At 40.8% G+C, this 26,899-nt stretch overlaps 1 protein-coding gene across 1 annotated transcript in view; it reads right to left on the bottom strand.

The window, feature by feature from the left end:
* Positions 1–270: 270 nt before the first annotated feature.
* The window catches only part of TOP1 (DNA topoisomerase I), a 97,740-nt gene continuing 71,111 nt past the window's right edge, over positions 271–26,899 (bottom strand). Inside the window, exons 11-21 of the mRNA XM_004746432.3 lie at positions 25,923–26,045; positions 23,254–23,441; positions 22,831–22,975; positions 10,941–11,084; positions 9,991–10,176; positions 8,837–8,905; positions 8,178–8,292; positions 6,476–6,603; positions 3,233–3,327; positions 2,859–3,008; positions 271–1,568 (exon numbers count right to left, since the gene is read on the bottom strand). Of these exons, the coding sequence (XP_004746489.1) occupies positions 1,466–1,568; positions 2,859–3,008; positions 3,233–3,327; positions 6,476–6,603; positions 8,178–8,292; positions 8,837–8,905; positions 9,991–10,176; positions 10,941–11,084; positions 22,831–22,975; positions 23,254–23,441; positions 25,923–26,045 (1,446 nt within the window). The 3' untranslated portion in view covers positions 271–1,465. The remainder of the gene's footprint in view (positions 1,569–2,858; positions 3,009–3,232; positions 3,328–6,475; positions 6,604–8,177; positions 8,293–8,836; positions 8,906–9,990; positions 10,177–10,940; positions 11,085–22,830; positions 22,976–23,253; positions 23,442–25,922; positions 26,046–26,899) is intronic.

Genomic DNA, 26,899 nt, shown 5'->3' with positions numbered 1-26,899 from the left:
GTTGTACCCCACCTGTTCTTATAGATTTCCTATACCATCCTTCACTTCCTGGGCTTGCTTTTATTGAAGGATGTGGACTTGGGCTCCCCTCCCCACAACCACAGCACAGGATAGGTGCAGCCCCTTCCAGGCCCAACCTAGCCCCAGCTCCTGGGGAGGGAGGGAGCCACCCTTACTGAGCTGAGCAGTGAGACCACATCCCACATGGAGTCCCAGTCCTGTAGCCCCAGTTAGGCTGGGAACCTGGCTAACAAAGAGGCAGACACTAGGTTTCCGTTAAGTTGTAGGAATTTATTTTAAATAACCTACAGTTGATTAAAAGGGATTCATGATAAAAATAGAAGATACTTGAGGAAAGATGTGGGAAATGGACTCTGCACACACACTAAACTAACAATGCCTCTAAAACTAATGATTATAGCAAAAAATGTCTTCACATTAAAATTCTGCTTTTTATGTTTTTTTTTTCCATTTTTTACACAATTACAAAAGAAAAAAATAAAAGCCCTAAATTCTTGATTATTTTTCCTTTTTTGGACCAAATACTCATTTTCCTCTAAATTATTGACTTGTGGAACTTTTTACACAATAAAATCTTTCAAGTGAAAGACTGGCTTTAAAATGAAAAAGATGGATATCTGAAGGGTACAGAGAATGCTCAAAACAAAGGATGATGGGAAAATGGTTTCAGTCACTGATTATTTCATTATCCTTAGACTCACTCAACCCCTCATCCCTCCCCGACCCCAATCTACACGATCTTTAAGATCAAGAAAAAGGTTTAAATATTTTAAAATAATTAAAAAGAAATAAAAATTCACATTTAAAAAGGAACACTCAAGTCAGGAAATATTTTCCCATCATGCTTTTCTGTGAACAGGTGTCTGAACCAAAACACTGCCGATGTCACGACTGCTTCAAGTTTAATGAAAATTGATTCCCATGACAATAGATAGTGACAATTCTCACTAACAGGTGCGCTGGGTTTTTGTTCTACTTAATTTTAAATTCCTGAAATGGGGGAAAAGGGAGGGAGTTTAGGAATTCATTTCTATTAAAATATAGAAGTTATTGCAAAACCCTAACTGTAAAAACGCACCAATATAATCGGACTTCGTATACAGTAGCTAAGAGAATCCAAATGCTTCAGTGAAACAGTGAATTTGCCTGGCAGAACTCTGACAAATTCCCATCCACTTGCTCTCTTGAAAATAAAAACAAAATTCAAAACAAATCATACAGCTAGAATTTTGATATCTGAAATATTTTTAAATAAGTTGTCCATAGGACAACTGGCTCAGCTCTTCCTTATAATAGCTCCAGGTTTATCTTTTCTCAAAGATGTTGGTTTGTTAAGACTTGCTGCCTCTCTCCCTCAGGTGTGAGGGTACGCAAGGCTCACAGTTTATCCATCTTCCCCAAACCATGCTGTTCCTTTTCACAGAACTCTGCCCCTCAAGACTGGCTAGAACTCGTAGTCCTCATCGGCCATGTCGATAGCCCAAGCAAACTTCTCCCGCTGGGTTTTGTTGTAAATTTTCTCAATTGGGACCCCCCACTTCTTGCACCTGCACACAAAGGAGAAAGAGAGGGATTAGTGTCTCAGCAAGCAACAGCCCAGACCCAGGGTAGGGGTTTGAATGTACCTCCTTCTTCATCCCATCTGGGGAGAATGAATTTTAAGAAGTGTGCCGGACATGTTCGAAGAGCATCATGAGCTCATTTAAATCATGACAGTGACCTCTAAGGTAGATGCTACTTGCTACTACAGATGTCCTAATCAAAAAGGTGCATGTGAAAAAACTAAGAAAGGGCGCCTGGGTGGCTCAGTCGGTAGAGCGTCTGCCTTTGGCTCAGGTCATGATCTCAGGGTCCTGGGATTGAGTCCCGCATCGGGCTCCTTGCTCAGCAGGTAGCCTGCTTCTCCCTTTCCCTGCTGTTCTCCCTGCTTGTACTCTCTGTCAAAGAAAGAAAGAGAGAGAGAGATAGAGAGAGAGAAAGAGAAAGGAAAGAAAGAAAGAAAGAGAAAAAAGAAAAGAACTGAGAGAGATAATTCAGTAATTTGCTTACATCCTCATGCAGCTGGGAGCATAGAGCTGAAAACCGAACCCAAGCTGTCTGGCTTGAGTCCATGCTCTTAACCACTGCGTATACTGTCCCTCAAGCTAACCGAACCTCTAGCATCCAACAGGGCAAAAAGAGCAAAAAGGGTGCAACAGCTGGGCGGAACCCCTGGCCCAGAGGAGCACAGAGATGGATTCTTCCACCTAAGCTTAGAACAATTCAATAAGCATCTTTAAAAAAATAAAAGCCAGTTATTTTGGATGTCATTTTCTGACTGTGTGGGTAAGAAGGGATACAAATAATAGAGAATATATCTGCCTTTGTTATAAGCTTCCTCTCTTTCTGTAGGTTGCTGAGATCTATATTCTCATTTTTGTTTTTTTCTGCTTGTTTCTTTCTGCCTTCACTTGTAAAAAAAAAAAATTTATTGAAAAGTTTTGTTCAAGTGTAGACAGACTGGCTCTTTTAGTTTTCCTTTAATGAAGGCTAAGAATTCCTATTCTTGTCCTCAAGTTCCATAAAGGTAGGGGCTGCAACTGGCTTTTAAAAACAGACACAAATACATTCCAAGGCAGTATAGCAATATTATTGACCACTTAGAGCCATTAGGATGTTCTAGTGCATTTGTAGTATGCATAGTCGAAAGGCAGGGGTTTCCCCAAGTACTTCAAGTGTGAAGTGCAGGAATGGTGTGTGAAGGCCTACAATGCTCTTGAACCCCCTTCCTCTCCCTCCACCACCCCGTTACCCTTTTCAAGCCAGCAGCAGGAACTCAGGAAGGGCTCAGTACTTACCAAGCCACTGTGATCCTCGGGTCCAGATAATTGAGCTTGGAGGTTCCCAAAGCAATTTGTTTATTCTCTTCTCGGTCTGTGGCCTGAACTTCAAGCTTCATTAATTGCTCCTCCAGTCTCTGCACAGCCTTCTTCTTTGACTCTACCACCCTGGAAGAATAGAAGTCATTCAACCACCAGGCCTAGCCTCTGGAGAAGAACACTACGACCCCACCCTGCCATTGAGGGGCAGCAAAAGCAGGAAAACCCTAAATACAGAGATTTCCAACAGATTCCACTCGGAAACCCTAAAAAGGTTGGGGCCCTGGGGGCCTGATATTGTCCCCATCGTTCTGTTGACCAAGCCCCAGCTCTGCACAATACCAGGTACATACTTCTTGGTCTTTGCATCCTTCAGGACCTTGGCGTCTGCCTTAGCACTTTTCAAGTCTCTCCGGGCATCTGCTAACTGTTCCTTCTTGGCATCAATCTAAACAAAGAAGAACATGAAGGTTTAAGAAAATCAGCCCCAAATGAAAAAAGACAGGTTCCACCCGAGATGAAACCTACAAGTTGTCTCCACTAGGTAGGCAGGCTGTCAATGGTGTGCCAGGTAACAACCCTCAGCGGTGATTTCTTAAGGCACAGAATACATGTACAGTGACTGCTGAATTCGACTGCTATGTGGCCATTTATGTTCTTCACTGACCCTTCAAGAAGTAAGTGAAGAAATAAGTATAGGCAGTGACCCAGGCCCTCCTTAATCCAGAAGCTCAGGTTAAGGAAGGTGCCGGGACTGGGCATGTGCTAATCTTTCACTCCTAGCTTTAGACACCGGGGAGGTCGATATCCTGTGCTAGGGCAGGCTGTGGCTTCCATTCTAAGAATACTACAGGAGATAACTCTTTTTGAAGCGGAAACAGGATCCTCGCACCTGCCGAACCCAGCTCATTCCTCAGATTCTCCCAGTATTCTGGTAAGGAGCTGAGAGCTTCTCAAGAAAAAAGGATGCACTGAAGGGAATACCCAAGGGACTTAAAAATGGCAACTGAAATACCCAGGAAGCAAATAGCTCAGCCAGTCTGTTCAAACCTATACACAGCATGGCTTGGCTTTGGCATTCTGTTTTTAAAAGAAGAGAGAGCCGAGATGGCAAGGAAACTGTAGTTGTCACTCAGAAAGAGGTCTGAAAACATTTTTAGCTATGGAGCACTTTCTATAACGGAAGAAAACAAGGACAATTTCAGTCTTTCTTGCTTACAGAACCCTTGAAATACCTCTGGAAAACCCAAGTTCTCGGTTCCTTCTTAAGGACAGCAGTAGACACCACCATAAACCAGAGCCTGAACTACTCAGCTCATGCTGCTGGGGGCAGCTCAGACGTGCTACTGCCTTGCTAACCTGCGAGGTCAAGGGAACCTCTGAAGAGTAAATAAATATTTGCCTGATTCAACACACACTGGGCTGTTACTCTCAGCCTAGAATTGTCTGTTAGGTATACACAGACAGCCTAAGACTAGAAACAGAGGCCACCATTGTGAGAGAATCATTAAATGCATTTTACTATAAATGGCTTATTTCCAACATCTATGTTGTCCAAAGTCAAGCTTAAGGAACGGATTCTGTACACAAAAGCATCACAGACACCACTAGCCAGATTCTTCTCAGGCTAGAAATGTAACTGACCACAATCTTTTAACCATTTCTGTGGATGCTAAACTGGCAGGCTGTTTCAAATTCTCTCAAAGCATCAAAGACTCCATTGATTCACTTGGCAAACAGGGGCGTGTGTTTGCTTTGTGGGCACACAGGAGAGGGTTCCTGGGCTTGGAGGGCTCGTCTGGCAGGCAGCCTAGGCTGCCCAAACAGTGGTTCCAGAGTAAGATCGACAAAATAACTCCTCATGCTCTAGGGAGGGGTAGCCTGAATTGGGTAAACAGCACCTGAATATTCATGCTTTACATTTCTGGCTTGGAATAATAACACAGGGAGAGTAAATGATACCAGATGATCATTTAAAAGAGTGGCAGCAAATGAGAGCTGCTAGGAAGGGTGGTCTATAGGGTTCCTGGCCTGCCAACCACATGGTCTAAGGCTCTGAGAGGTCTAGGGATGTATATTAATTTACTCTGCACATGTGCATCCCTTCAGGAAAACCAGATGGCTCCTGTAGGATCAACTGTATGTTGTGGATATTTTCTGATCCAGATGTACTACTACTACTGGGTATTTATCTTAGAAGAAATTTCAGTAGAAGGAAAAATATGGTGGACCTGAAAATGTGTATGTAGCCTCACTGTATAGTAGCCATTTTTTTTTAAAGATTTTATTTATTTATTTGATAGAAGACACAGTGAGAGAGGGAACACAAGCAGGGGGAGTGGGAGATCGAGAAGCAGGCTTCCCGCTGAGCAGGGAGCCCCATGTGGAGCTCGATCCCAAGACGCTGGGATCATGACCTGAGCTAAAGGCAGATGCTTAACAACTGAGCCACCCAGGTGCCCCTATAGTGGCCATTTTAAACTCCATTTGTCCTTGTACAGAATTCTGTGAATGTGGACAGAAAAGAATTGCATCTCTAAATTCACCAACCTCTATCTGAAACTCACCATTTCTTCTTCAATTATCAGTGTGGGCAACAAACCATAGTAACACCAGTAATCCCTAGGACTTCACCACCAACGTATGCATGGTTATCTCCCTAGCATTGTAACTGTGGCAGAAACCTTGAAGTATCATTTACACATTCATTACTATGCTTGAAATTTGTAGTCATTATCAGACCCACCTTAAGATCTTAATAAGGGAGCACATCACAGACATTGAAATTTATTTGGTAAGTTTATTTCAAGATAATTGGTCCTTTGTAACCCTGTGTGTCTGCTCTAGAGTGAAATATTGCAAATTCTCTTGTGAGTGAGGGCACTAGAACAGGTTAGTTATGTAGCCATTGCTAACACAGAAATGCCAACCACCCAATGTTTAGTGCCTTGTAGCTTACAAGCACATTACCAGGCAGAATCATAGGGAGGAGAGGCACACGAAGGAGGAACAGCATCTACTTGTTTGCATGTCAGTCTCTCCCTCTAGGGCAGCAAGTCTGGCACAAAGCCAGTATTCAACAGATGTTTGATGATGAGCTACATAAAAATATGATTCATGTGGAATGTGTAAAAATAAAAATAGTTGTGCTAGGATAAGGGGGCAATTAAAGATCACTGTTTCATCATCTTTTCAATTTGAAACAATCTAATTTGGAAATAGTTGTCTTTCTGGGCCACAGCAAGGAAGTGTAAAGACTCTCTCTATATCCCTTACCTTCATTTATAGTAAAGACAATGATTAGTAGTATTTCAAAGGTACATCAAACTTAGGTTTTCAAAACAGGAAGTGGCCATTGCAGGATTTCTGTTTGCAGAATGGAGACGTCCTAAACTGGGTACCTGATACTCAGTATCTTGATCAGGGGTAACTCCTAGTATATTTCCATTTGTTTATCCTTAGCATGGACCTCTTTCAGAACAGACCTAGAACTGGCCTCATATCCCAGCCCAGAAGGCCTCCTATTTGCAGACTATCTATCCACAGCAGATGGGGTTCCTGTAATTTTGCTACCCCTCCATCCAGACCTACAGTACCTTAGACTGCAAGTTCATCATTGACTTCTCAAAAGTTTTGGGTGGTGCCCTCTGATGGTTACAAAGAATTGCAACAGCTCGGTTGGCACGGTTGTACGACAGGATCTTTGCTGGGATGTTCTCATCAGCTGTGAAGAAAGAAACAGGAGGGTAAAAGAGTCAGTATGCATACACGAGAACACACAACATGCTTCCCCAGCTCTTCTTCCTCATGACTTTGCCAGCCCTCATCTCGCTCTCATGATCAAGTTCTCCCAAGACACAAAGTCAAAACCCAGGAGTCAAGAGTCAATTTCCATTTGTCTCAAAGGCTGCCTCCCCCACCTAGCCACCCAATATACCCTGAAGAAAACGTGAACAGAAAAGGGACAGAAAGGGTCTGTAGAGGAGAGTAAGACAAAAGGATCACAAACTTTACATTTTAAAATCACAAAGCAGTTACCTATTTTACAAAGAAAACTTAAAAGCATGAGGAATATTTTACTTAATGTCACATGGCATCCTTTCTCCCGCTCTCAAACACCTTTGGATTTTCCAACTCATATTCTAAGGCATCTGACATACTTACAGAGGACAGGGGAATTTAGCAGTGACTGGGCTCTAGGAAAGAAAGCTTATGGATCTTGGTTGTGTCTTCTGCACTTAGTTTTTAGGAGAATACTGCCTACTATCTTAAGGGGGAAAATGACAGTAACCTCAGGGGAAGGATGTGCTATTTTACTTTTTAAATAGATAACAAGTAGGCAGAAAGGCAGACAGAAAGTGAGAGGAGGAAGCAGGCTCCCTGCTAAGCAGAGAGCCCGATACTGGGCTGAATCTCAGGACCCTAAGACCCTGACCTGAGCCAAAGGCAGAGGCTTATTAACCCAGTGAGCCACCTAGGCACCCCATGGATGTGCTATTTTATTTTATTTATTTATTTATTTATTTTTAAGATTTTATTTATTTGACAGTCAGAGATCACAAGCAGACAGATAGGCAGTCGGGGTTGCGGGGGTGGGGAAGCAGGCTCCCTGCTAAACAGAGTGCCCGATGCAGGGCTCCATCCCAGGACCCTGGGATCATGACCTGAGCTGAAGACAGAGACTTTAACCCACTGAGCCACCCAGGCGCCCCGGATGTGCTATTTTAAAAAAATAACAATGAGGGGCGCCTGGGTGGCTCAGTGGGTTAGGCCTCTGCCTTCGGCTCAGGTCATGATCTCAGGGTCCTGGGATCGAGCCCCCCACCGGGCTCTCAGCTCAGCAGGAAGCCTGCTTCCTCCTCTCTCTCTCTCTCTCTCTGCCTGCCTCTCTGCCTACTTGTGATCTCTTTCTGTGTCAAATAAATAAATAAAATCTTAAAAAAAAACCAAACAAACCATGATAACCTTATTCTCTCCAATTTAATCAAACATCACAGCACCCTGTGAGTTTTCAAGTAACATACATATAAAACATCAAATGCAGGCATTTTCAGAGCAGACAGAAACCTCCTGTCAGCATTCCATGAAAATTAATCTTGAAGTTGGGGTAGGAAGGGGAAAACTGCACTGATTTTATGTTTATACAACTAAGCCTTGGCTCGCTATTAGAGCTGTAGAAGGAAAAGTTTCTAGTCATAAAGTTAAGGAGAAAAAGCAGAATGGATCTAGGACTTAGCTGAGCAAGGGCAGCAGACCTACCAGGAAGGGTGCAGGCCCATCTGGTCAAGCAATACTTACGAGCTGTGAGTTCCTTTAGCTGCTGCTGTAGCGTGATGGAGGCATTGTATGTACGGAATACCTTGGCTGTCAAGCCCTCCATGAGATCCTGAAGATGTTTATTTAGAATACCAGTCTGGAGGAGACAAAGCACAAAGAGGATATTGGGATTTACGCAAAAGCCATACCACTCCGCCCCTTCTGGCAAGCTCTAGGACATTTATGCCAGTGTAATCTCAATTTTGCCAAGTTTATGGCCCTGCCAGTGGGAAGTCATGAGAGAGAGAGAAAAGAATTCCAAAATATAGGTTTGCAGGATACCTCTCTATCAAGTACTTTAATCTTAAGCAGGCCAATAAAACAAAGTTATCCTTCCCTATTAAGATTTTCCCTGAGAAGCTATCAGAAATAGGCCTTTAGTCTCCACCCGAGATGGCTGAGCATCCAGCCAAGAGAAGACTGCAAGAGCCAGAAGAGAATAAAAGGCAGGGTTTGTCCACCTGTCTCAGGGCTTTGCCCATGGATTCACTGTGTGCCTACAGGAGGAAGAGTGTATAGGATGCCACAGGATTGACTGAAGGTAGAGTCACTGTCACCCCCAGGCAAACCTCTCCTGTAGGAGCTGGTAGTGAGGCTCTGGCTGGGCCCCTCCTTTAACCCACTGCACTCTGTCCACTCACATTGAGTCTATCAAAAAGATCATCCTCAGGCTGTTTGTTCTCCATAAATAGCTGTAAGTTCTTAAAAACCTAAAAGAAATAAGTAGGACCTGTTATTGAAAAAGCTTTTAGTCTGGAAATAACTGCAGGCTTACAAAAACTTGGAAAATAAAAAAGCCCAAGGCACATCCACATCTTTTACCAGATTCAACAACCATTAACATTTTACACATCATTCACCATCTGCACAGTACACATTTGCCTCACTCCTCTCTACATGTGTGTGTATGCACCTAACTATTTCTTTCGAACCATTTATGGGTACTTGTAGTATATAAAGCCCTTTACCCCTCAATAGCTCCATGTATTTCCTAAAAATTTCTAAGGCTAGAGATACTCCCTTCCATGTGCACAGTATGTATTAGCGTCATCAATTTACATGCATATACACTATAATCTATTGTTCCTATTCCAATTCGGTCAGTTACCTAATGATGTACTCTACCTCCCCAGGATGGAACCCAATCTAAGGTGAGGTATTATATTTAGTTGTCATGTCTTTAACCTTGTTTAGTATGGACCACTGCCACAGCCAGCAGAGCCTGACTGACTGACTAAACATCAGACTGTTAAAGGGCTGGATTATGGAGGCCCAGCACCCTGCTAATCTCTGGTTCAAGTCCAATACTTGGGGGAAAACATGAAGCTGCAGCGCCCTCTTCGGCCCTAGGCTCAGAGATTTGGGGACTAAAGGAATACTGTTCTGCTCAGTCAAGAGGTGGGGAGGGGTTGAAGTAAAGCTACAAACATGACAGATGTGCAACTTGACCAGGGGGTACTGAAACGTGGCTGCATCATTACAATAAGGTGAGTTAAATCTTAAACTGAAGTTTGCCATGAGGGCCAACTCTCTACAGCATGCTCTATTGAGTATTACTATAGAATATGGCCCCCCATCTCCAGGAAGGTGTAGCACAGGGGGCTAGTGAGGGAGGTAAAAAGAGGTACCACAGACACCCACCAACACCTCTCCCCTTTCAAAACCATTTTCCTAGTGGCCAGTGAAGTGAAGAGCATACAAAAAAGCACTGAAGAAATGCTTCCTGAATGAATGAATGAATGAATGAATGAATGGAAGGAAAAAAGGCCAGAAAGCACAGGCCACAGTAACTTACTCGTTTCTCAACAGGGACTTTGTTGTAATATCTGATTGAATCCTTTCCAAGGAAGTCAAATTCAACCACGTATTCCTGACCATCCAACTCTGGGTGCAGATTGATATGCTCCACACGAAGCGAGCAGCAACCTACAGTGTCCGCTGTTTCTCCTTCCTCCTTCTCATTGCCTGCTCTCAGAGCAAGCTGTCCAGGGTTAGAGGGAAAAATGAGAACAAATGAAAAAACTTGTATCTCTTGGGTCTCTAGGAAACCCAAATCAGAAGTCTCCAAGCTCTCTTTGGAGAAAAAGAGCAACGTCTGCAAGGCATGGGAATTCTGGATTCTAGACCGTTGCTTCTTCCTCTATAAAATGAAATATGGAGAATCATAGTGATATTATCCTTTCTCAGAAAATCAAGTTTCTCTTTACTCTGTTCTCTCCAATGGGGATGGAGGAAAGGAAGGTTTCTTTGTTTTGTTTTCGTTTTTGTTTTAAATAAAGCAGCACATGAAGGAGTATTCCTATTCTGGGTAATCAAACTCAAGAGTCTCTTTGTGCTCGGCAGTACAAAACTGGGAAAAAACCCAAATCTTCAAAAAAGTACTGACAAACTGATCTCTGCTAGAGAATGGTCCTTCAAACTGTAGTTGTGATACATTAATGCATTGTTTAACCAATTTTAAGGGTTATAACCATCCTTCATTAAAAAACAATAAACAGAATTTAAAATGTCAGAATTCACCACTCATAGAAAGGCTAAACATTGTTTTGTGCAACTTTTGTTTCAGTTACACACAAATACAAATCTATTTATGTGTGTTGGGTCGTGATGTAAAAACAGAATTTTTTTGGTGGCTTCTAGTCAAAAAGAGTTTGAAAATGTCTAACACAAGGCCTGGAGGAGTGAACAACCCCCGCATCTTTGACAAGCTGAACATATTAGGTAACTGGACAGGAGGACACTCACCTTGTCGATGAAGTACAGAGCTACAGCTCTCTGCCGGACTTTCATCTCTTTGGATTTCCAGTCTTCTCGATATTGGTTCCGGATCTTGTCCACGCACTTCTTTAGTCGCCGAGCAGTCTCATATTTCTGCCAGTCTTTCTCACCCTGCAAAGACCCAACTCCAAATGTGGATTGTTTAGGGATGACAGAGGAAAAACACACTTTGAATATCCAAGTTCAGAGCTCTGAACCAAAGAGAAGGAACCTGAGCTTAAGCAAGGCAGAAAAAGAAGAGTACTGAAGAGAAACTGTAGAGCATCTAACCTGCTGGGAACGCAGGCTGTCCCATTCCACTGTCAAGCCCAGCTGGCTCCTAACTGCTAAGAAAGCTTCTAACTTTCATTCTGTAAAATGTTTATGTTCTTGGGAAAAGCCTCCATGGCATGTCCTAAAAACTGACTTCTGTCAATACAAAGGGTAGAAACATTCCCATTCCCCTATCAGTATCACCACTCTGCTGCAGAGTCTAAGACCCAACAGCAGTTTTCTGCTGGGACTGAATTTCATTAAATCTAACATGACCATTTAGTCTGATGGACTGTCAAGGAAAGCTGAACCGAAGATGACAACACAGAATTACTAAGAACACAAAGACTTCCAGGAACAGTGGTAATTATTCACCATTTTCTAACTTTTGCATTTAGGTATTCTTTATTAGATTGAGTGGAAGTTTTTTTTTGTTTGTTTTTGTTTTTTTAAACATTAGTGTTTTTGGTACAAGGTTTAAAACTCGACTCTAATGCCGATCAAGTTTTTTTAGAAGGGTGTGAAAAGACTGAATCTAATCAATAGTGACAGATGATTATTTCTGCTACCATGCTGAATGGAAACATTCATAAGCAAGGACTGATAATGTCAAGTGTGAAAGATAAGAAAAGGAAAATAAACAAAAAAAAACAAAAAAACTTGGGGTGCTTGGGTGGCTCAGTTGTTAAGCTTCTGCCTTCAGCTTGGGTCATGATCCCAGCGTCCTAGGACTGAGCCCTACATGCAGCTCCCTGCTCAGCGGGGAGCCTGCTTCTCCCTCTCCCACTTCTCCTGCTTGTGTTCCTTCTCTTGCTGTGTCTCCCTCTGTCAAATAAATAAATACAATATTCAAAAAAAAAAAAAAAAACAACCCAAAAAACATTAAATCCCAAGAGGGACAGAGAGTATTCTAAGGCCTGACATGAATAAAGGGATGGAATTTAAGAACCCAAGAATCTCAGGTCTTAATATCCATAACCACAACAAGAAAAAGGGGTAGTGATTTCTAATGACAAATGCCTAGTTCCCACCTGACATGGGACATGGGACATGGGGTTCTTGAAGCGTAAGAACTGTGGTCAAGGTATCTAGTCTTCTGGGCATGCAGAAAAGTGGGCTATGTGACAGCAAGAAATAACTTCTCCTTCTAGCTCTAACAACGCTCAGAAATGCAAGCTTACCCAGGTGTGCTAAGAATTCATCAGCACTCTCCTACAACTGTGTGTGGCCACGTCGTATGTACTTGTTTAGCTACAAAACAAGAGGTTCAATAACTACTTGTTGTGAGTGGGCGATTTAGCAGTTGGTGATACAACATCTAAGAAGAAATATCTAACTTCTATTTCCTGACAATGGAAAGCTGAAAATTTCTCACTGATTTTTCTAAGTACATACTGACATTTAAGAGGGTGAAGGAAAAGGTGTGATACCAGCTGTCCTCATGTGTAAGTCAATAATAAATTTCCATGACAATCATGTCTCTCTCTCACACACACATACACATACAACTAGACAAGAACTAATCTTCAATAGTACAGTCTCCAGCTCAGGAGTAGGCTCTTGGCCATCACTCTAAAGCACATAGGGCTACCAAAACCTGACTCCAAGTCTTCTAAGTCCTGTAGGTTCACATTTGCACAATTCCTTAGTCATGCCACTAGAACAAGTTTTAGGAAAACCCAACAAGTAAGTCATTCACAGAGGATACCACAAGACCAACTTTTCTTTTATAGGCTGGCTGGGCTCTTGACACAAGGATCCAGGATTCTTTCAAATAAAGACACAGAGAAGAGGGTAGGGGTAGAAGCCACCTTGTCTAGGTCTAGGGGAAGTCTGGCCTCCAGGAAGCATACCTACCCCTGCTGCCTTCAGTTTCTCAAAACAGAATCCAGACAGTTAAATGCACCTGAACAAGTTTTCTTAGACTACTAGAAGATAGAAATACCCATTCTGGTCTTCCAGACAAGGCCGTCATCAAAACCATCTCAGTAAAACAAGGAGACTGCTATAGAGGGACTGCCTTTAAGTCCCTCTCATCCTCTCCTAGCCAGTCAAACTTCTGTTTGGGTAAGAATCTAATTTGATTTAGTTATACAGGATATTCTTTGGGTGATTTTTTTTTTTCTTTCAACTGGTGGGCTTACCGTATTTTCTGTTTCCAATGTAACTGCTTACTCATTAAGCACAGTGGGTAAATGTGGTGAGGATCTGGATTCAGGATACAAACTGGGAGATGAACTAAATCCCATTCTCTAACCCTCTCTCAGAGATCTGTCTTGGGGAATGATGACATTTGCCAATATTCTTAAGTGGCTTTTATCTTCTTTTATTGCTTTTTTTTTTTTTTTAAAGTAATCTCTACACCTAATGCTGGGCTCGAACTTAAAACCCTGAGATCAAGTCACAAGCTCCACTGACTGAGTCAGTCAGACGTCCCTTAAGTGGTTCTTTTCACATAGTTGGTGATCCCTATGAGTTTGCCATTCTGTAGAACACCAAAGAAGGGTGACTGGCATTCTGAACTCCAAACATCTATTACTTCAGTCTTTAAACAAAAGACTCCACAAACTGACCATATATATTAATACCATGTTCAAAGAGAAAATCCAACTAGCTTTTCATACATGCCCATTTAAAAAAAGTTTGTCTTTTTATTGCTGATACACAGAGGTATTTAAATTCTTTTCCAGATATAAGCAGTGCATTTTATTCCACTATTCCATTCTGAATAAATCTTTTAAAAAAAGATTATGCCATACAGATTTAACTGTATAGTTTGACCAATTTTGACAATTTTTTTTAAAGATTTTATTTATTTATTTGTCAGAGAGAAAGGAGCGAGAGTGAGCACAGGCAGACAGAGTGGCAGGCAGAGGCAGAGGGGGAAGCAGGCTCCCTGCCAAGCAAGGAGCCCGATATGGGACTCGATCCCAGGACGCTGGGATCATGACCTGAGCTGAAGGCAGCTGCTTAACCAACTGAGCCACCCAGGCGTCCCAGTTTTGACAATTTATAACCCATGTAACCCACACCCCATCAAGAGTATTTTCTATCATTTGAGAAAGTTCCCTCATGTCCCTTCCCAGTTAATCACCAACTAAACAACCACTGGTCCTTTAATCTGATTTCTACCATCATGGATTGGTTTTGCCTAATTTAGAGTATTATATAAATGGAATCATACAGTATAGACTCGTGTGTCTGGGTTTCTCAACATAGTTTTTAGATTCATCCATGTTGGGGTTCCTGGGTGGCTCAGTTAGTTGGGTGTCCGACTCTTGATTTAGGTTCAGGTCATGATCTCACTGTTGTGAGACTTAGCCCTATGTCGGGCTCCACACTCAGTGCAGTCTGCTTGAGATTCTTGCTCTCCCTCACCCACTGCCCCTCCCCCAGCACTCTCTCTGAAATAAAATCTTAAAAAAAAAAAAAAAAAAAGTCATCCATGTTGCTGCATTTATCAATATTCAATGCTTTCAACTGCTGGTATATACAGTGTAATCTGTAACTGACCCTAATGTCTCTGACAAGACCATGTGTTTTTTCTGTTGATGGACCCCTATAATGTTCCAGTTTGAGACCTGCACAAATACAGTACCGCTATAAGCATTCTTGTACATGTCTTTTTGTGGGCCTAAATTTTCAATTTGATTTGGGGCAAAAATACCTAGAACTGGAATTAGTATCTCACTGTGGTTTAATTCTGCATTCCACTGATAATTAATGATATTGAGAACTCCTTCACGTGCTTAATTTATTGGCCATTCCTCTATTTTGTAAATATCTATTCAAATCTCTCGCTTTTTTATGGGGGATGTTTGTCTTTTATTATTGAGTTACAGAATTCTTTGTGTATTCTGGATACAAATTTTCTGTCAAATACACATGCTGCTAATATTCTATCCGAGTCTGTGTTTAACAGTGTCCTCTGTTAAACCTAAGTTTTTTAATTTTAATGAAGTCCACTCTGTCAAATTTTTTTTTTATCATAAGTGTTTATTTTGTGTCCTAGGAAATCTACACCAAGGTCTTATAATGTTCTACCCATGATATAATCTAGAAGTTTTAGTGTTTTACTGTTTATACTTTAGAATTTTACAAAAGGAGTCAGTTAGGATTTTTTTTAATATGCATATCTCTTATTTTCTCTAATAAAACACCAAAATCAAGAGCTTCCCAAGCATATAAAGCTTTATAAGTACATTTTCCTTCAGTCTAGCCCTTCAACACCCCGATGGTTAATAAAAAGTTGTAGGTATATACATCTCGGAAACCTCATAGAATTATAAGCTCTAAAGAGAGAAAAGGCAGAAATGGGTCTTTTGCCCTAAGAATATTTTAATAGGATTGAATGCAGTATAACATCAACAACTGATTCTGAAGTTTGTTGTTCTTCATTTGAAAAAAAAAAGAAAGAAAGAAAAATTTTGTTTGTAAATTTAAGACTGGTTGAAGAACCTCACTTTTACTAAGGGTTACTTTACAGGTTATGAGACTAGGTAATGTTTCCAACCTTGGCAGTGGGTTGGAGTTAGCACTGAGTACCTTAAACAAGCAGTCCTTTTGTAACCTCTAGATCTACGGTTTATCTGGAATCAGCTTTGCTGAAACTACTGGTTTCAAGAGGCTGGCTCTGCCATTTTCCTGCAATTTCAGATTCTGTGGGTACCAGCACAGAGTGGAAAAGGAAGGGAATGGAAATACCTGCAAGATATCTGAACAAAGCAGAACAAATCAGGATGAGCACAGAAAAATGTGAATGAGCTCAGGATAGTCTTCATCTGGAGCATGCGTTCCTATGGCTCTCAAAGGTCCTGATCCTTTCAATCATCTGTGAGGCTATTTGTACTATAACCCCGGCTCCAACTCCCAAGTAGACCAATCCAAGTTGCCAGAAAGGGGGATATTAAAGGGACACACTTCAGCTGAGCTTTTTTTCTTTTTAAAGATTTATTTTATTTATTTGACAGAGATCACAAGCAGGCAGAGAGAGGAGGAGGAAGCAGGCTCCCAGCTGAGCAGAGAGCCCGATGCAGGGCTCGATCCCAGGACCCCAAGATCATGACCTGAGCTGAAGGCAGAGGCTTTAACCCACTTAGCCACCCAAGCGCCCCCCCCCTTTTAAACCCTTGACTACCCAATTTTTTTTAAGTTGTCAAAAATCTCTAAGTCACATCATGCTTGAGTTAAATTTCTTAATGGAGGAGAGATGGGGTACAATGGTATAATAATATCACATGGGGGGAAGTGAGTAAGTAAAATATAGACTGAAAAGCAAGCAGAAGAGTCTTAGAACAGGAGAAGTCTCTGGAGGCTGAGCGGAAAGGTACAGAACAAAGCCTCATGACAGTCGTCTCCCATGTTTTGGACCTAAAGTTCACCAGGAAGTAAAGCCACCAATTACTACCCATTACTCTCTATAACAAATACTTATCTTTGTAGACTTTTGGGTCAGATCAGGCAAGTGAAATCATGCTTTAATCCTTAAGTTGTTCCAAACATATAGCAATGAAAGTGCTCCAAGCAAGATGGGGAGAGCTAAAGTAAGGGCACTTGTGTCAGCCTGGGCTGAGCTGAGCTAGAAGACTCCTAGGAGAAGGAGCGGAGAAGTGGAGAGCAAAGAGCAAAACGGAATGATACATGGACAAAAACTACCTCCCAGTCGAAAGTTTACAGGTTAAAATACATTCGTTATCTCACTCATAGTCTAAATATCTATACATATATATCCACATTGAGATACAGAATAATAAAAATAAACTTTTTTTTTTAAAGATTTTATTTATGGATTTGACAGAGAGATCACAAGTAGGTAGAGAGGCAGGCAGAGAGAAAGGGAAGCAGGCTCCCTGCTGAGCAGAGAGCCTGACATGGGCCTTGATCCCAGGACCCTGATCTGACCTGAGGATCATGACCTGAGCTAAAGGCAGAGGTTTAACCCACTGAGTCACCCAGGTGCCCAAAGATACACTCTTTATTAGAGAAAAGATACATTATGAGGATGAAAATGAATTTTTCAGCGAAACAAAGGGAATTTGCCACCTACAGATTCTCACTAAACAGTGAACAGTGTATTGAACAGTGTATTTCAGTAAGAAAAGCAAACCTAGAGGGAAGGTATTAATATAGAAATTAAACAAATATCTCATTCTGACAACTGCTAAATGGAGAGAGGATTAGGGTTTTAAGGATGACTGTGGATTTAAAATAAAAAGTAATACTTCCAACAAAAGAAGTATGAGATAGAGACACCTGGGTGGCTCAGTTGGTTGAGCATCCAATTCTTAATTTCAGCTCAGGTCATTAACGTCAGATTCCTGAGACTAAGTCCTATGTCAGGCTCTTTGCTCAGTGAGGAGACTCCTTGAGATTTTTCTCTCTCCCTCTTCCTCTGCCCTTCTTCCCACCTATATCTCTCCCTCCCTTAAAAAAAAAAAAGTATGAGGTATAAGTACTAGAAATGATTTATAGGTAATTTACTTGTCTATGTGGCAAATCCAAAAGACAGGGACACTTCTAGAATAAGAGTTCAGCAATGTTGTCAGATACAAAATATTAAGAAAATCAACAGCATTACCACTCTAATAGTAACAGAAATGTAGTAGAAAAAAAGTCACATTCAATATAAACATAAAAACAATTAAGGGTTCTAAGAAAAAAAGGTTTTAAGAATATGTAAAAGTGGGGTGCCTGGGTGGCTCAGTGGGTTAAAGCCTCTGCCTTAGGCTCAGGTCATGATCCCAGGGTCCTGGGATTGAGCCCCACATAGGGCTCTCTGCTCAGAAGGGAGCCTGCCTCCCTCTCTCTCTCTGCCTGCCTCTTCCTACTTGTGATCTCTGTCAAATAAATAAATAAAATCTTAAAAAAAAAAAAAGAATAATGTAAAACTATGGAGAAAATTATAAAGCAATCCTAGACGGTGTACTCTTAAGACATGAATTAATGGAGAAGTATAACACGTTCACAGAGTGGAAGACTCAATGTTGTCAAAACTTCCCCATTAACCCCATAAGTTCAATACAATAAAAATCTCAGTAGTCTTCATTAGAACGTGACAAATTTATCACAAAATGAATGCAAAACAGCAGAGAGCCAAGAACAGCCAAGACAATTCTGAAGAGTAAGATGAAGGAAACCTGTCCTAGTTGGTAAAGCTAGAGCAGGTAGGAGAGCATGCCACTGATGAAGAAATAAACAGGAGAGCCCACAAACAGACCGACATATACGTAGAAATTTGATATATAAATAAGGAGGGTAATGTAACTAAATAGTTCGGATATTCATTTGAAAAAAATATATTATACACCTCATACTATACACAAAAATATATTCTAGTTGATCAAATATCCAAATGCAAAAAGCAGAACTTTGGCAAAGATATGGAAGACAGAAACGTGTGCACCATTGGGGGAATGGTAGTGGTGTAAACTGATTGGGCACTTTAGAGAACAATTAAAAAATATCTGATGAAGGGGTGCCTGGGTGGCTCAGTGGGTTAAAGCCTCTGCCTTCGGCTCAGGGTCCTGGGATCAAGCCCTGCATTGGGTTCTGCTCAGTGGGGAGTTTGCTTCCCCTCCCCCACTCCCCTGCCTCTCTGCCTGCTTGTGATCTGTCAAATAAATAAATAAAATCTTAAAAAAAAAAAAATCTAACGAAGAATTAAGGCAAATTTTCATTCATATATACAAGGAAGATGTATTTATTCCAGCACCTGTTTATAATAAAATATTATATACAACCCTAAATTTATTTTTTTTTAAGATTTTATTTATTTGACAGAGAAACAGTGAGAGAGGGAATACAAGCAGAGAGAGTGCAAGAGGGAGAAGGAGGCTTCCCGTGGAGCAGGGAACCCAAATGTGGGACTTTATTCCAGGACCCTGGGATCATGACTTGAGCTGAAGACAGAGGTTTAACGACTAAGCCACCCAGGCACCCCCCAACCCTAAATGTCTCTTGAAGAGTTATTTTTTATAAAACAGAACATCATCTAGCAAATAAAATGGATAAATTGGAAGTGTATGTCAAGGTAAAAATGCTAAAACCAAAGCCAAGGGAAATAAGTAAGTTACAGAACGATCTCAATAACATACCTAATTTAAAATTATACCTTGTAAAAACAATGGTACGTATTGTTTACCCACAGAGAAATATATTGTAAAAACACAAAATATATACACAAGGAAAACATTAAGTTGCTTATAGTAACCTCCAGAGAAGGAGGTAAACAGTACGTAGGGGACTTCAGCTCTGTTTATCAGAATGTTCTTACAAAACGAAGTAATTGAACAAATAGGACATTATGTTAAAGTTTGACACAGCCAGATGGTTGGCATGGGCTTTCACCGTACTGTTATCTATTCTTGTATATCTGAAATATTTCATAAAAAATAAAACCCCTAATGCTTGCAAGCTCCCTATTTTTATCGAGAGAATGCTTCTCCTGATGGCAGTGTATTTAAAGACTATTCAAAGCACTGTCAAATCCCGACCTCTAAAGTTCTTACTGCTCTGTTGAGTGGGAAATAGCCAACAACTACTGGTAAAAGCTGAAGAAATCACATCTCTTTTTCTCTTACCAGGAAGTATGACTTCCCAAGCCTTGAACCATCTTTACTGACTCTTAGATCCAAACTGAACTGAACAGGTTCTCTGTCTTGGGTATAAAATTCTAGGCAGAGCCTACATGTGGATGACTTCTAGACTCACTATCATAACCATCATTCAGAAACCTGCACAAATCCCTACAGTATATGGTGGTGATCTGGATATTGTCAGGAAGGAATAAACTGGTGGCTCTCAGCCCTGGAGGTCCTCCAACTAGTCTATCAACAACAAAGATGTCAACCCTTGGAGGCTGTCCTACAATCAGGCTGAATCCCAGGTTTACAAGGATGCAGTATACATGTATTTGGAATCTGTTCACCTCTCTCCACAGACACTGGCATCATCCTGTCCAAGCCATCACCATTCACTGCCTGGAAGATGACAGCAGCATCCTATTGGTACCCCTACTTCTGGTAGGTGTCCAATCCAATCTCCACAGAGTTTTAACACTCAGAATGATCAGTTATGTCACAGGTTTCTAAAACACAAACCTGGTATTGTTCCCCTTATTAGAACCCAGTACCTGCCTACTGGATTTAGGATAATATAAACAATTTTAAGGAAAAGTATGAAGATCTGGCCTGCATCCTCCTCTAAACCTCTTCCTCATGTCCCTTTCTTGCTCACTGTACCTCAACTAGGCTGCCCTTCTTTCAGTCCAAGACCACCAAACTCATTCTCACCTCAGGGATTTCAAAAGGCTATTTTCTTTGGAACACCCATTCTCCTCTCCTTTCCACGGATAAATCCTATTTGTCTTGTAAATCTTTTTTTTTTTTTAATATTTTTATTTATTTGACAGAGATCACAAGTAGAGAGGCAGGCAGAGAGAGAGGAGGAAGCAGGCTCCCCATGGAGCAGGGAGCCCGATGTGGGGCTCGATCCCAGGACCATGGGATCATGACCCGAGCTGAAGGCAGAGGCTTTAACCCACTGTGCCACCCAGGTGCCCCTTGTAAGTCTTATCTTAAATATTTTTCCTCAGAAAGGCCTTCCTTGAACCCAAGGCCAAATCAGATGCCCCGGTACACTCTCAGATGGTACCCTGCACTTTTCCTTTGCATCATTTACAAGAGTCTATGTTTACTGGTATGACTGCATATGAAGCCTGTGAATTCTGCTTAAGTGGGGTTATGTTTAAGACACTCCTCTGTTAAAGCCCTTCAACAGTTCGCCACCAGATGCAGAATATGGGCCAGTCTCTTTAGCAAGACACTTAAGGCTGGCCACAATTTGGCAATAGGGTATCACACGAAGGCATAAGGAGGCTAAAGATCTAAGTCAGAGTTACCAACTACTGGATTGTGGGCAAGTTTTCTTGCTTCCCAGAGACCGAATTTTTCTATAAAACAGTGGCAATAGTACATTTGATATGGTTGCTAAGATAATCTAATGTCAACTTATGTGAAAACACTTAAAAGTAATCTAATAATATCCATTACTTTCGGGTTTTTTTGTATGTAGAATACACGTAAAAGTTACCATTTATAGCACATTCACAATGCTGTGAAAACATCACCACTTGTTACTTCTTTTTGTTACTTTTTTTTTACACTTCTTCCTCTCTGTCCATAATGATTTGGAATACCTCTCTTTTTAAGACCTAACTGTAATCTAATTCCCTTCACAAATTTATTCCTGGTCTGCAAGTGCTGGGAATAATTGTTGTTATTTACCTAAAGATACTTAATGCTTACCTTTCTTCTAATACACTTGAATTCTTACCCAATTTGCCCATTAGCCTAGGAGTTCTTTGAGAGCTAACACCATTGTCCATTACCTTCGTTTATTTCTGAAGAATAGAACATTTCTTTAGGTGATTTCTGCTTGTGAAGGTTTTCTTTCTGATTCTATACTTACTCTAAACCAGAAAAAGTGACATTTCTGAATGAATGGCAGAAAATGAAGAGATGGTCTTTTTCATAAAGGAACAAAGAACTCTAGGAGTGTTGTAGTGTCAACAAGACAGCCTTTTGAGATACGGCTTTCATGTCTTAAGAGATGTTTAATGACCTATAAACCATGATTAAGCAGGTCTTTAAGTCCCAGTCCCCTGCATGTTAACAGTCATAGTCTACAGAGAACTAGTTTGTTGGCTGTTGTCTTTAGAACTCATTTCTCTTTTAGGTTGCTATGGACATTTCCATAGTACATCAGAGGTAAGAAGTTCATGGGACTCTCCCAAGCAGGATATGCCTAGCAGGCTAATAAGAACTTGACTGCCCTTGCAAGACAGCCTTCCCCTTTCAATAATACTATTAACAAATAACAACACATGGGTATATAATAGTTTACAATGTGCTTTCACATACATGATCCCATTTAGTCCTAGTAGAACGTACCCAGATAAAACCCTAGGAAGCCAGAAAGACTGTAGATTTTACAACTTCTTTCTGGATTCAGAGCAATCACGTTCCCTTCCTCAGAGCCAAGAAAGGCGAGGAAGAAAGCCACAGAAGCCAATTTACATTTACTGCACTCTTTTAAAAAAAAAAAAAAAAAAAAAAGATTTTATTTCAGAGGGAGAGGGTCCCAGGCAGATTCCATGCAGAACTGGACACAGGGCTCCACCCCAGGACCCCGAGAACACAAACCAAGCCAAAATCAAGAGCTGGACACTCAACTGTGCCACCCAGATGCCCCACATTTATTGTACTCTTTACTACATTTCAACCACCAGCCAATAAGCAACATGAAGGCAGGGACTGCATCTTTTTTGTTCACCGACACAATTCCTAACATCATGCATTCACTGTGCAAGGTACATACTGGAATCTCAGTAAATATTTGTGAATTAATAAATGAATCAGATTATAAAGTGATGCAGAAAATGGTTATTTCTTAGGATGGTCACCAGATAATGCTAAGCACAAAGACACCTGCCTTATTTTGTGGAGAGTTTGCAATTTGTCACAGTGATTCTGGAGACCAAGAACACTACATTTCAACAAAAAAAGATCAGCCCCACTAACTGGTGTAGCTCCTAGCTACCCCTTACCTTGATTCGTGAACTGGGGTTTAACATGATATATTTAATGGAACCTTGGATGTTCTCTGTCCAGGAGACCAGCCAAGTAACCTTGTTATCATGTCGGACCTCTTTCCATTTATGTCCTGTAGGAGGAGAAGGAACCTTGGCATCTCTGTGAAAATAACAAAGTGGGAGGGACGTGAAATGAGAAGAAGCCAGGGACAGTCTGACCTTTCGTAACCTAAAGTGGACAATTCTGCTGAGCATCTACTTCCATGTTTCCTCCACATCACCAGTCAGTAACTGCGAAGTACTTGGAGATCCGTACATGGAGATACCATGTTGTTCCCAACAGTTCTGTGCAGCCTGAAAAGAATCCCAGCAAAGTACTCCCAAGAACAAAGGACCCCCTCACCTTGATTTCTGGCCCAAACAATGAACTGCACTCACTTGCTACAGTTGATGATGATATCTTCTGGCATGATCCGTCTCTTCAGCATGCCCATCTTGGGGTGGTTGCCACGGCCACGGAAAAGCCCAGGAGGTTCTATCTTGAAGTTGGCAATCCTCTCTCTGTGGTTATCCATAATACAGAAGCCATATTCTTTCAGTAATTTTTCATTCTCCTCTTTGATTTTCTGGAACACAGCAAGGAAGTAATCAAAATGGGCTCAAATTGCTGTTCCTTATTCTTATTTTATCTCTTATTTGAGAATAGTTTGAGGTAGAGAAAGTCTAAAAATCACTAACAAATAAATGCAAATATGGCTGCCTGGCTGGCTCAGTAGGAAGAGCATATATGACTCTTCATCCCAGGGTCATGAGTTTGAGCCCCATACTGGGTGCAGAGATTAAACAAAATATTTTTTTTTTAAAGGTTTTTTTTTTTTTTTAAAGATTCTATTTATTTACCTGACAGACAGAGATTACAGGTAGGCAGAGAGAGAGGAGGAAGCAGGCTCCCCGCCGAGCAGAGAGTCCGATGCGGGGCTCGATCCCAGGACCCTGGGATCATGATCCGAGCCGAAGGCAGAGGCTTTAACCCACTGAGCCACCCAGGCACCCCAACAAAATATATTTTTTTTAATTTTTAAAAAGTGGTATGAATGCAAATAAGGATAATACAGTTTTCAAACTTTTAAGTACAGTAAAATTCCCCAAAATATCTACCTTTGAGGACTGATTCCAACTACAGATTCAAAAGAGATTTCTTTTTAAAAAAATTTTTTCAAGATTTTATTTATTTAACAAAGAAAGACACAGTGAGAGAGGGAACACAAGCAGCGGGAGAGGGAGAGGGAGAAGCAGGCTCCCCACCGGGCAGGGACCCCGACGCTGGGTTCAATTCCAGGACCCTGGGATCATGACCTGAGCAGAAGACAGATGCCTAACGACTGAGCTACCCAGGCGTCCCTAAAACTGATTTTCTTATTTTAAAGGATTTATGTGTGAGAACATGTTACTTAGGTATTTTTAAATATAACTTTAAAAGCTAACATCATTTTGTTGAGCAGTGTCAAAATGGCAGATCAGGAAGAGTCTATGATGGAAAGGCCTCACAAAGAACATCTCCATGTTTTCTAACACGTTCCAGACACATTTAGTTGAACAGCATTTCAGGTTTTTCAGGCTCACACATACCTGTCACAGATTATTTCTCCTAGGTGTATGGGGACATACATTGCATACTTTATGATCCTTGCTCCAAAAAAGGAGTGTGAGAGTGGAACATGGAGCCTCCGAGCCCTCTGCTGACTCTATCTTCATATTATACTTAGAAATTCAACTTACTAAGTCCTGCTGCCTTGTAGGTGGGAACAGATTCAGAACTTGTTGGCAGCAGGTGTCCTTGGCCAGGGCTCTGACAAGGTGATACTTGTGAAACCTCCCTATCTTTGGATCACTATTTGCAAGAACAAAGCTCCAAAGCAGTTTTAAGCTTTAAAACACCCCTGAAGTAAAGAATAAACCAAGTTTCACTAATCTGGAATATCGAGAAGACTAAACTGAGCTGAAAAGTCTGAAGTAATTATCATTCTTACAATAATTCATAGTTTTTAAACTGAAGGTCAAATAGGCACTATCAAACAATGAATTAGATAATAAATACAAATGCCTATGGACACCTGGGCGGCTCAGTGGGTTAAAGCCTCTGCCTTCGACTCAGGTCATGATCTCAGGGTCCTGGGATCGAGCCCCACATCAGGCTCTCTGCTTGGCAGGGAGCCTGCTTCCCTCTCTGTCTCTGCCTGCTTGTGATCTCTCCTCTCTGTCAAATAAATAAATAAAATCTTTAAAAAAAATTACAAATGCCTACATTGTATAAATGTGCAAGTCCTTTAAAATACTGAAACCATAAAGTTTTGAAATTCCTTAAAATCTTTAACTTCTGGACCTCCAGCTTGGGAAGAAACGGCAGACAAGACAAAGGAACTCTAGCCTGATTTCTCTAGATCAAGGGTTGGCAAACCTTCTGTCAACAGAAAAAGAAAACCTTTCTCAACAGAAAAATTTGAAGGCTATATAGTCTCTTTTTGAAACTACTCACCCCTGCCACTGTCACAGGAAAGCAGCCACAGATTATATGTAAACAAGTAGATGCGGTCGTGTTCCAATAAAACTTTCGTGTTCCAATAAAACTTTTTAATAAAAATAGGCAGCCTATACAGTTTGCCTACAGGTACTCTAGAAAAAAAATGGTAACCCACCAGATACTGGAAAGATCCTTCTGGGATGGAGATGGATGTGCATGGCTAGATTCCAGGGTAAAAGAGAACGAACAGGAACGTACACAGGCAGTATTACTGTAGCTGTCTTAAAACCCTAAAATTCAGGTCTGCCCATCCTTAAATACAGTATTACTGGAGTTAACTGAGTGGATTTTAGGTCACAAAAGCACCAGGTTCTTACATTGAGCCATTAAATAAAGTGCCTATTATTCACAATCTTCAGTCTATGTAAAACCCTTAAGAAAGCTTAAACATTAGGCCAAGCGTCGTAAAGCTTAGTACAGAGCCATCTGAAATTACTAAAGTCATATCTGTATTTTAAGAACCAAGAAGAAAATTAGATGAACATTATTCCAAAGTTCTCCAGAGGTTTAAGAAATTCCGTAGTACCAGTTTCTCTTCCTTGCTCATCTGTTTCCGAGCTTCTGACTGGGCTTTGAAATACTGGCTCATCTGGGTAAAATCACATTTGCTTAGGTTGGTGATAATATTCTTCTCTTCATTAGTCATTTCCTAGTCCAAAAAAAAAAGTGGGGGAGACAGAAGCAGAAGGTAAATACACCATTTACCCCCTAGGTTTCTTTGTGATTACAGCAAAGCACCACTTTTTTCAGCTGAAGGTGTCTAGAGAGGTAGTCTAATTTCATGAGTTTTGAAAAAAAGAAACATAACCTTATTACTTTGTTCTATTCTATTAAACAGAAAGATGCTGTAGGTGATTTTTTCCTTGAAGAAGGTTACAGAACTCTTACGTAATTTCTTGGGCTCCTTATACCCTGCTATGTCTGCAAGCATATGTATCCCAGTTGGAGAAACATGAATAGATATCATTTGCTTTAGTAATGAGAGAACTATCTCCATACTCATTCTCTCTTAGAAACATTATCCCTGCTCTACTCACTTATTAAATGTTATTTCCAGAGCTATTCAGAATGTAAGCTTCAGCTCAGCCTCTGTCCACATAATCCAAATTGAGAATGAGATTGTTTAAAATCACCTAGACAGATGCAAGAAATGTGATATCAAGAGCAGAAAGTACCAAAAGGAAGTAAGAAAGAATCAAAAGGGAATGGAACATCACATTAACATCTTTCTTTGCAATAGCAGACAGAGGACAGGCACTCCTGCAGAGATAAACTTTCTCCTGAGGTTTTTTTGTTTGGCCTACTAAACTCCCTCCTACAGCCATATGAGTATGAGAGGAAAGAAATATTAAGTATTCTTATTGGATAGAAACCCTATATAATGAATGAATAGGGAAAAAAGAAAATATTAAAATATAATAAAATTCATAAAGCTCAAATTTTATACCACACAATTTTCTGTAAAGTTACAGTTTATGTAGTACTTGATTAATATTTCTACAA

The sequence above is a fragment of the Mustela putorius genome, unplaced genomic scaffold (assembly GCF_011764305.1).
Source record: "Mustela putorius furo isolate JIRA1106 unplaced genomic scaffold, ASM1176430v1.1 tig00000743_pilon_pilon_pilon, whole genome shotgun sequence".
NCBI classification, from domain to species: Eukaryota; Metazoa; Chordata; class Mammalia; order Carnivora; family Mustelidae; genus Mustela; species Mustela putorius.
The sequence above is the reverse complement of the archived record's forward strand: the minus strand, read 5'-3'. Positions and strand labels throughout refer to the sequence as shown.